At 46.7% G+C, this 10,279-nt stretch overlaps 2 protein-coding genes across 4 annotated transcripts; one reads left to right on the top strand and one right to left on the bottom strand.

Annotated features, from left to right (window-relative positions):
* Positions 1-2,050: 2,050 nt before the first annotated feature.
* NCBP2AS2 (NCBP2 antisense 2 (head to head)) lies at positions 2,051-2,952 on the bottom strand. Its single transcript, XM_019020014.4, has one exon. The coding sequence runs from the start codon at positions 2,950-2,952 to the stop codon at positions 2,581-2,583; it is 372 nt and encodes a 123-aa protein (XP_018875559.1). The 3' UTR covers positions 2,051-2,580.
* Positions 2,531-10,166, top strand: NCBP2 (nuclear cap binding protein subunit 2). 3 transcript variants are annotated; one of them, XM_019020012.4, is made up of 4 exons: positions 2,531-3,173; positions 6,140-6,321; positions 7,927-8,065; positions 8,493-10,166. In XM_019020012.4, the coding sequence occupies exons 1-4, from the start codon at positions 3,003-3,005 to the stop codon at positions 8,562-8,564; spliced, it is 564 nt and encodes a 187-aa protein (XP_018875557.3). In that variant the 5' UTR covers positions 2,531-3,002; the 3' UTR covers positions 8,565-10,166. The 3 variants fall into 3 exon arrangements, with proteins under 3 accessions (XP_018875557.3, XP_055238728.2, XP_018875558.1); XM_019020013.4 differs by having other exon boundaries at positions 3,169-3,666; XM_055382753.2 differs by having other exon boundaries at positions 3,003-3,173; positions 7,927-10,166.
* The last annotated feature ends 113 nt before the right edge of the window (positions 10,167-10,279 follow it).

Genomic DNA, 10,279 nt, shown 5'->3' with positions numbered 1-10,279 from the left:
CCCAGCACTTTGGGAGGCCGAGGTGGGCAGATCACAAGGTCAGGAGATCGAGACCATCCTGGCCAATGTGGTGAAACCCCGTTTCTACTAAAACACAAAAAATTAGCCAGGAATGGTGGCACGCACCTGTAGTCCCAGCTGCTCAGGAGGATGAGGCAGGGGAATCACTTGAACCCGGGAGGTGGAGGTTGCAGTGAGCCGAGATCGCACCACTGCACTCCAGCCTGGTGACAGAGTAAGGCTCCGTCTCAAAAAAAAAAAAAAAAAAAAAAAAACAGAAAAAAAGTTTTTAATTAGCTGGGCATAGTGTCATGGGCCTGTAATCCCAGCTACTTGGGAGTCCCAGGGAGGAAGATCGCTTGGCCCAACGGGTCGAGGTTGCAGTGACAGCTAGTATTGTGCCACTGCACTCCAGCCTGGGCAAGAGTTAGGCCCTGTCTCAAAAAAAAAAAATCAGAAATTTAGCTAGGAGCTTCAAATGACAGGATATTTCTATATACAATGGATTTCCTAATCATGGGTCTGCTAACTAGCTGGATCATAGTCTGTTTGTATCCCTGACCCTCTAAAATGAGGGGTAGTGAAGGGGTGGGTTGCCCCTCCACACCTGTGGGTGTTTCTCGTTAGGTGGAACGAGAGACTTGGAAAAGAAAGAGACACAAAGTATAGAAAAGAAAAAAGGGAGCCCAGGGGGCCGGCGTTCAGCAGACGGAGGATCCCGCCGGCCTCTGAGTTCCCTTAGTATTTATTCATCATTCTTGGTGTTTCTCGGAGAGGGGGATGTGGCAGGGTCATAGGATAATAGTGGAGAGAAGGTCAGCAGATAAACAGGTGAACAAAGGTCTCTGCATCATAGACAAGGTAAAGAATTAAGTGCTGTGCTTTAGATATGTATACACTAAACATCTCAATGCCTTACGGAGCAGCATTGCTGCCCACATGTCCCACCTCCAGCCCTAAGGCGGTTTTCCCCTAACTCAGTAGATGGAACATACAATCAGGTTTTACACCATTGCCCAGGGACGCGCAGGAGACAGATGCCTTCCTCTTGTCTCAACTGCAAGAGGCATGCCTTCCTCTTACACTAATCCTTCTCAGCACAGACCCTTTACGGGTGTCAGGCTGGGGGACGGTCAGGTCTTTCCCTTCCCACGAGGCCATATTTCAGACTATCACATGGGGAGAAACCTTGGACAATACCTGGCTTTCCTAGGCAGAGGTCCCTGCGGCCTTCCGCAGTGTTTGTGTCCCTGGGTACTTGAGATTAGGGAGTGGTGATGACTCTCAAGGAGCGTGCTGCCTTCAAGCATCTGTTTAACAAAGCACATCTTGCACCGCCCTTCATCCATTTAACCCTGAGTGGACACAGCACATGTTTCAGAGAGCAGGGGGTTGGGGGTGGGGTTACAGATTAACAGCATCTCAAGGCAAAAGAATTTTTCTTAGTACAGAACAAAATGGAGTCTCCTATGTCTACTTCTTTCTACACAGACACAGTAACAATCTGATCTCTCTTTTCCCCACAGGATAGGAGTCCAGGTAACTCGTTTCATGGCAGGCAGTAGTCTTTTTTTTTTTTTGAGAAAGGTTCTCGCTATGCTACCCAGGCTGGTCTCATCTCAGGCTCATGCGATCCTCCTGCCTCTGCAGTGGCTGGGATAAGACACAACTGCCACCAGGCCCTGCCCCTAGGCAGTAGTCTTAATGCCTGATGGTGGGGGGTTGGGGAAGGAAGGCGTTGAGTATCAGGGTAAATGCTGCAGAGCTGTGTTAAGGACTTAGGCCCTGGAGTCAAATACCTCTGCTCACATCCCACTCTGCAAGACTTTGGGCAACTTAAGCAGCAGCCTCTGTTTCCATCGCAGTGGCTCTTGCCTATAATCCCAGCACTTGGGGAGGCTGAGGCGGGAGGATCACTTGCGCCCAAGTGTTCGAGACCACCCCATTTCTACAAAAAAATCCAAATAGCAATCTGCTTCCTCACGTGAATGTAGTTGTAAGGAGTGAGATAACACATAGAGTGCAATGAGCAAGTCCCAGCACAGAAGACTCATTTCATAAAATACGTGTTTATTATTACCATAGGCCTATAGTCCCCGGTATTCTTAACACATCTTGCCTGAGAAGTATCACACTCATGCCTATCAACCAGCTCACACATTTAATCAAAGGAATTTGGCAGCTGTAGGGTTGTCTTTTCATCCATATCGTCCCTGGAATTAACTGTCCTGCTATACCAGTGCAGATTCAGCAGCATCTGTCAAGAGTTTCAGTCCCACTTGCAGAGGAAAGACTCTCTGGCTTCGGTCCGCGGCTCTCCCTAGGTGCCGTGTCTGGACCCAGCCTACCTTCACCTCTGTTAGGCTTAGGGGTCTTTCTCCACACTGTGTCTTGTCCAATCACAAGACTTCAACGGAGCGGGCGGTCTGGCCTAGGCTCTTATGCGTGGGATGTCTGCAGACCAACAATCCGAGTCGGGATTCGAAGCGGCGCGCAGTGCCCGGAATGACCCCTCCACGTCGAGGCCACTGTAGAGCCCGGAAGGAAAAGTAAGCGGCCTCGGCCCCGCACAGCCCAGGATTAAATGTTTGCGCCAGGGCCCCTCTGGCTACCTGGTGGTGGCCCCGAGCGGCCTCGGAGGCCGCGGCGTAGCTCCTGGGTGAAGGCGTCTCTAAATCGCTCAGCGCGGCGGCACAGGGAGCCCACGGGCCCAGCCGCGAGGTCCTGCAGGCGGCGGGCCGCGTCCTGGCCCCGCAGCTGGGCCTGCAGCAGTGCGAAGGCCGTGAGCTGCGCCGCACGTCGGATAGGCCGCGACTCTGACAGACGTTCCACCAGCTGCGGGCTGTGCAGCAGGGCGGCCAGCAGCCGCCGCAGCACCATCTTCTCCAAGCGCCCGGAACCCGACCTCGCCGCCCTCGTCTTCCGCCCCGCGGCGCCCGACCCGGACGCCATATGCCCCCGCGCAGCTTGATGACGACACTGCCGCCCTCGGATTGGGTCCAATGAGATGCTCGCCTCCGCGCGTTTCCGCTTCCGCCATCGCGGACGCAGCCTCGTGCCGGGAGTCGCCGCATTGTGGCCCGCTTCTCTGCACTATGTCGGGTGGCCTCCTGAAGGCGCTGCGCAGCGACTCCTACGTGGAGCTGAGCCAGTACCGGGACCAGCACTTCCGGGTGAGGGAGGCCGGGCCGCGAGACGGGAAGGCCCTGGGCAAGAACGCTGAGAAACGGTTTGCTCTTGTCTCATTGTGTCGCCTCCCATTCAGCTGAAATCCGCAGACGCCAAGTGGGGCCCCGGTGCCTGCTGGCGAGGCAGGGAATGGGTGCTGGAAGGGCGCTTGGATATCACTGAAGCCACTTGCTCTGGAAGACAGGGAATTTGAGGCTCGCTTATCCCATTCGCTCGCAGCCGCTCCCTGTACCCCAGCCAGGGCCGAGAGGTTTGAGCTTTGGTGGTGGGGTGGTGGCTCCCGATTCCACGGTTGTGCCTCGGCAGACGACTACGTAGCAAGGGGGAGGGGTGCCCTTCTCTCTCCCAGAGTAGGTTGAGGCGCCTTCCTGATGCAGATGCGGGGCTTTTTGCTTTGTTTTTTAAATCGGCGAAGCAGTGCCCTTCGGCGATTCGGGCCCCTTCTCTGGGAGGATGGTGTTACGGAAGCTGTACGCGGTGCGTGGGAGACACAAGTGGAGTCCTCACTCCGCCCTCGGGGAAGCCTCGGACTGGGGAGGTGGACGCGCCAAGCTAGGCATTTTGAGGGTGTTCGGATGTAAAGATCGGAGAATTGCTGGATTTCAGAAGAGGGAAATTTTTAGTCCGGACTATATCATAGTATATTTTGTGGAAAAAGGGGAGGCAGCAGATATTCAAAGTAGACTTTTCAGTATCAGCAGAGGTAGGGATGGAATACGGTTGGGGGTTGGCGGGGCGGGACTCATTAACCCAATTATTTAGTAAACGTTTATTGAGTGCTGTCGCCAAATCCTTGTGCTAAACCCTAGAGGGAGAGGGAAGGCAGTTTCTGCGCTCTGCGAGCTCATAATCCCCTGTAGTGAGGATTCAGAAAAGGGAAAAATCCCCTTGTGACTGGGAAAGGAAGGGGCGCATATAGCAGAGGGTAAGTGTGGAGAATGTGTGAAATGTGTTACTAGAGTAGGGAAAGGGAAATTTTGTTTGACGCCAAATTAGGGAAGCTCTTACATTTATTTAGTCAAGGCTGGGAACGGTGGCTCACGCCTGTAATCCCAGCACTTTGGGAGGCTGAGGCGGGTGGATCACGAGGTTAGGAGTTCAAGACTAGCCTGGCCAAGATGGTGAAACCCTGTCTTACTAAAAATACAAAAATTAGGCGGGCGTGGTGGCAGGCGCTTGTAATCCCAGCTATTCGGGAGGCTGAGGCAGGAGAATCGCTTGAACCCGGGAGGTGGAGGTTGCTGTGAGATCGCGCCACTGCATTCCAGCCTGGGCAACAGAGCGATATTCCTTCTCAAAAAAAAAAAATTTATTCAGTTAATGTATTTTATTTTTTGAGACAGAGTCTCGCTTTATTGCCTAGGCTGAAGTGCAGTGGCGCAATCACGGCTCACGCAGCCCCAACCTCCTGAGCCTAAGTGATCCTGCCCACTTCAGCCTCCTGAGAAGCTGGGACCACAGGCTCGCGCCACCACATCCAGCTAATTTTTTGTAGAGACAGGGTCTCCCTGTGTTGCTCAGGCCAGTCTCGAACTCTGGGACTCAAGCGATCCACCTGCCTGGGGCTTCCCTAAGTGCCAGGCATGATTTGCACTTCTACCACTTTCCGTTACTACTTTAGACAGTTCCACATCCTGACCATTTTGAACTTAAAGCATCCTGTGAATGAAAACTGAAACCTTCTGACTTTGTCTGTTATTCATCTCCTCAGTCTAAAACCTGTAGCTTTTTTTTAGATGGTAATGCCATACTGTCATGTGGAATTTCTAGCATTCTGTGAATGGAATCCATATTAATATACTTTAAGTACTTACACCACAGTTATCTTAAACTGTAGGCTATTTATTTGGCTCTTACATGTGTGAGAAAAGTAGAAAAAGAAGATGCCTCCTTTCCATGTTCACAAATCAGTAACAGCAGTAAAATGAAAGGAATTTACTTTCTCTAATGTCTCACTCCAAAGTTCCGAAAACCTCTTTTTAACATGCAATGACTATTGTCCTGTGGACTTTTTTTTTTTTTGAGATAGAGTTTCACTCTTGCTGTCCAGGCTCAAGTGCAGTGGTGCAATCTCAGCTCCCTGCAACCTCCGCCTCCCGGGTCCAAGTGATTCTCCTGCTTCAGCCTCCCGAGTAGCTGGGTTTACAGGCGCCCGCCACCATGCCCAGCTAATTTTTGTATTTTTAGTAGAGACAGGGTTTCACTATGTTAGCCAGGCTGGTCTCAAACTCCTGACCTCAGGCGATCCACCCGCCTCAGCCTCCCAAAGTGCTGGGATTACAGGCATGAGCCACCGCGCCTGACCCCGATGAGCCATTTTGGACCCAGGGCTTTGTCTGTCAGGTGTGTTGGATGAAGCCCAGTTATATGCTTAAGTCTCTGGCTTCATCCTGTTATCCCAATTTGGAAGCCCATTAAGAAAGTGAGCTCTGTTTTGTTTTTAGTGATCACTACATTTTCCCCTAAACTCAGAGAAAGATCTATGAGCACCTAAAGCATCAAGGTTGTGGCTTTGAACAGTCTCTAGGGGGTTATTAAAGAGGAACTCTCTCTCTGAAAACCCACTTATTTTACTACGAAGGATAAAAGGGCCCTTTGTCATATATTGGGTCAAGGTCCAGAGTCTACACTTGGGTTTAAAGGATGCACTGCTGAGGATATGGTGTGTGCAGGGAAAAGGGAAGCCGCTTGTGTGGCAGTCGGGCGTAGAAGTGACTTTGTTGTATGTGGTATAACTTTTGAGCCTTGTCTCTACTAGGAGTCTGGACTTTGCATAAATGCTTCACAGAAGGTCAACATCCCCCTTTTTGGGCAAGGGATTTGTGGTAGGCTGGGATGAAAGAAGTTGATTTCCAAATCAGAATTAATGAATGTTTCTACCGTACTTAGAAATACTATTTTAAGCAAGGCTCTGAAGTTGCTTAACTTTTGTCTCTATTTGAAATTCTAGGGTGACAATGAAGAACAAGAAAAATTACTGAAGAAAAGCTGTACGTTATATGTTGGAAATCTTTCTTTTTACACAACTGAAGAACAAATCTATGAACTCTTCAGCAAAAGTGGTGACATAAAGAAAATCATTATGGGTCTGGATAAAATGAAGAAAACAGCATGTGGATTCTGTTTTGTGGAGTATCCTTCCTGTGGATCTAATGTAGCTGCTGAACCAGGGTAGAGCTGAGAGTGGTAGCTCATAAGCGTCCCTGCACTTGTCCCTACGTTTTCCTTCATCTCCCTCCTACCTTCCACCCAGTGTGTCTCTGCCCTTATACTGTAAAGCTGATACTATTTATATTCTCTTCTGAAATCCATGCTTTATGGTTCTTTTAACAAAAAGTTTTTCAAGAATGTTTGCCCTTCACGTAAAAAAAAAAAAAATTCCAAAGAATGTAGTGAAAATATAAAAACCTTGTACTGTTCTAAACCCCTAATACCCTTTGCCAGAGGCAGTCAGTTACCAGTTTCTTGGGTGTCTTTCAAGAAGTAACCCTGTGGGTGTGCGGTAGTGTATTTCATGTGCTGTTTTTAAAATCATTTTTTTATTTTTTATTGTTCCATTTCAGCATATGTAGGTCTGTTTTTAAAATAGCTGTACAGCTGGGCATGGTGGCTGGTATTTGTAGTGCCAGCTACTCAGGAACCTGAGGCAGGAGGATCAGTTGAGCCCAAGAGCTCAAGGCTACACTGAGTTGTGACTGTTCCAGCAGGGGTGACGGGTTAAGACCCCATCTTTAAAGAAAAAAACTTTTAAGTAAACAGCTGTATAGTATTTCATTATATAGATGTATATAACCTGACTGTATAGGTACAAACCAAAACTGTGTTTACTTTGATCATTTAATTCCCTTACTCAGACTCTGAAGTATTGGGCCTCTTGGATTTATCCTGTGTTCTTTTTACTGTATGTTTTGGTCATTTCAATTCAATATTCTGAGAAATTTTGCAGCCCCAATTCAATGGATCTTTTGAATTTTTTCCTGTGCCCTGAATTATGTTCGTTTCGGTTGAAATTTTTCCTTAAGTGTCTGGTGATCCCTGGATTTCTGCTCATAATTAAGGAAAAGAATGCTGACTCACTGGACCCAGGCAGGGCTTCTCTCCCAGATTGCAGGCTTGCCTTGGGGATACGCGGGTTTCCCAAATGCTAGAATGAAAAGAGATTTTATTTTGGCTTGCTAACATCAAAGATACTAGTTTCTCCAGATGGTTTATTCAGAACACTGTTGTCTTATTTTTATTTGTCTGAGATTAAATGTCTTCCCCTTTAATTAAAGGGAGGTCTCTCTGATGAAGTAGGTTTGGGAACTGCTACCTTGGTGACAGCTTGAGTCTTTCCTTTAGTGAAGTGCAGCACAATTCCACGTGCACGGTGACCTTCTCTTGATTAGGGTGCCTTGGAATGTACAGCACCTAACTTGAATATACAGCACTGGTTTCTTGGATAAGAAGTGTACAGTGATCTAAACTTGCAAACCAAAATACAGAGATGTTGGGACCAAAAATTATCAACAGGAATGTCCAAGAAATATGATCAGTGTAGCCATGGATACGTGTCATATTTGACTCTATGTGCTTCCAAACCAATCGCAAACAGGCCTGGGCAAGCTGAATTACTGTCTTGGAACTCCATCTGGTTGGATTAGCTCTTGTACTTTTTAACAACTCAGCTTCATTTACATGTTGTTCCCCTATTTCCAGAAATGTTTGGGAAAATGCTAGTGTTCCTTAATACTTAAGATATTACTCACGCGCAGATGCGGAAAACGCCATGCGGTACATAAATGGGACGCGTCTGGATGACCGAATCATTCGCACAGACTGGGACGCAGGCTTTAAGGAGGGCAGGCAATACGGCCGTGGGCGATCTGGGGGCCAGGTATGCGAGAAGGGTCTCTGGGCTCAGCCATTGCCTGGGATTCCAGTCACAATGACAGGTGTTTTGGCAATTTGTATTTACTCTTCTGTAAATAACTTTGTGTCTATAACCTTGGCTTGAAGTGGATCTGAAAACCACCCAACGGTTTGGGTGAATTTTTTTTTTAAACCCTGAAATGGTATGTTCTGTACGTTTCTAACAAGCAACCATTCTTGAACTTCTGCTAGGGCTAGGTATCTTCCACCTGCAGGAACATCTAGAATGAAAGCAAAACGCACTGAAGTGAGCTGAAGTGCATATGTCCTGCTTGAAATGTTCACATTGTGGCATCTGAACAGGTTTCACTGTTTGTCTAACATGTTTGTGGGAGGCATATTTGTTACACGATTCTTTTCCATACTGTAACTCTGGATTCTTTGCATTAAAGGTTCGGGATGAGTATCGGCAGGACTACGATGCTGGGCGAGGAGGCTATGGAAAACTGGCACAGAACCAGTGAGTGGTGAGAGCTCTGTCAGTGACAGACACTCCTTTGGCCTGTTGAATTTGTTGAAGAACATCAGCTAAAGTCTGCACACGAGCCCATTTTTACCAAGATTTGATCAGTGTCTTTACTGAGCTGGAAGCCTCTGAAAGTTATTAAAGGACAGAATCCAAAAGAATGCCTTTAATTCTTGTCTGAGAATCTTGGCCATGTGTCAGATTATCAGAACAATTTTGTTACCAGGTCAGAAATTGTGTTCTTTGACAAGATTGGATCTGTAATGTTGATTAGTCTTTAGCCATAACCACTACACTTTTAGAAAGACAGAAAAATTTAAAAATTTGTTTTTACCATAATGAGTCTTAAGTAGGTTCATGATCTACATTGGGGCCTGGGATTTTTTTTTAATTTTAAGTTTGCATGAGATAGCCTAATAAATGGAGGTGGGGCCAGGCATGGTGGCTCACACGTGTAATCCCAACACTTTGGGAGGCTGAGGAGGAAGGATAGCTTGAGGCCACGAGTTTGAGACTAGACTGGGCAACATAGCAAGACCCTGTCTCTACAAAGCAAAACGAAAAACAACAAATGGAGTTGTGCTATGTTGTATTGCTTTGCACAAAATTAGGAACAGGTGTTTGACAATTGAATTTGTTTTCTATGAATTCTAACCTCTAAAGGCATGCTTAGAGGTCAAGGACCTTCCTGTGTAGTTGGTGCAAAAGCAATCTCCACAGGACAGCACTGCTTCCATGCTTCATACATCAGGAAATGAGGCCAGAACTTGAGCATTTACTAACACGTTTTTCAAAAGATGTCAAGTGTTATACCTAAAGCTAAAAAAAAGCAAGGGTCTGTCATAGAGGGAACCTCTAAATAATTTCAGGGGTAGGGGAGATGTTGTCAATAGGAAATGGGATAAAATATCAAGAGACAATGAAAACACTGCCTTGACATGAGGACCAGCAAGTTTATTCTTTTCATTTTCAGTGATGTTGGGAACGGACTGGGTTTAAAAAGGGAGCTTGAAGATGGAATGTTTAACAGTCACAGAAGGTTCCTGCAGCAGATGCCTCTTTTAGCCATTTCTCATTTTTTTCCTCAAATTTTACCTACTGAGGCTCACGCCTTCACAGTGAGCTGATGGTCTCTACAGGGGAGGGGAGTCTAGGGAATTTATTTGGTATTTGTAAGGCAAGAGGTGATTTCTCTCTAATATATCTGAGTTATTGCTCATTTAAAACTGTTAAGTCCAGTATAATTTTCCCTGATATGAAAAAATGTGCATTTTTTTCACTTAGCAACAAAGTACCTTCTAATTTCCAATAGTCCGTGAAAGTTGGGGCTGAAGTACCTTAGTGTGAATGTCTCTCCGTTAAACTGAGTGTAGAAATCTGAATTTTTAAAAGAGCTGTAACTAGTTGTAAGTGCTTAGGAAGAAACTTTGCAAACATTTAATGAGGATACACTGTTCATTTTTAAAATTCCTTCACACTGTAATTTAATGTGTTTTATATTCTTTTGTAGTAAAACATAACTCAGATTTCTACAGGAGACAGTGGTTTTATTTGGATTGTCTTCTGTAATAATAGGTTTCAATAAAGCTGGATGAACTTATTGTTGTTGCTGCCTGTTTCCTGGCCTATAAAGAGGGTTGTGTTCTGGAATTCCTGTACTCTGGATACACATGAATGAGTTCCAGGGGGATTCTATGAATAGCGTGGACAATT

This window comes from Gorilla gorilla, chromosome 2 (genome assembly GCF_029281585.2).
Source record: "Gorilla gorilla gorilla isolate KB3781 chromosome 2, NHGRI_mGorGor1-v2.1_pri, whole genome shotgun sequence".
Lineage (NCBI taxonomy): Eukaryota > Metazoa > Chordata > Mammalia > Primates > Hominidae > Gorilla > Gorilla gorilla.
Note: the sequence above shows the minus strand (reverse complement) of the source record. Positions and strands in the feature narration are given on the sequence as shown.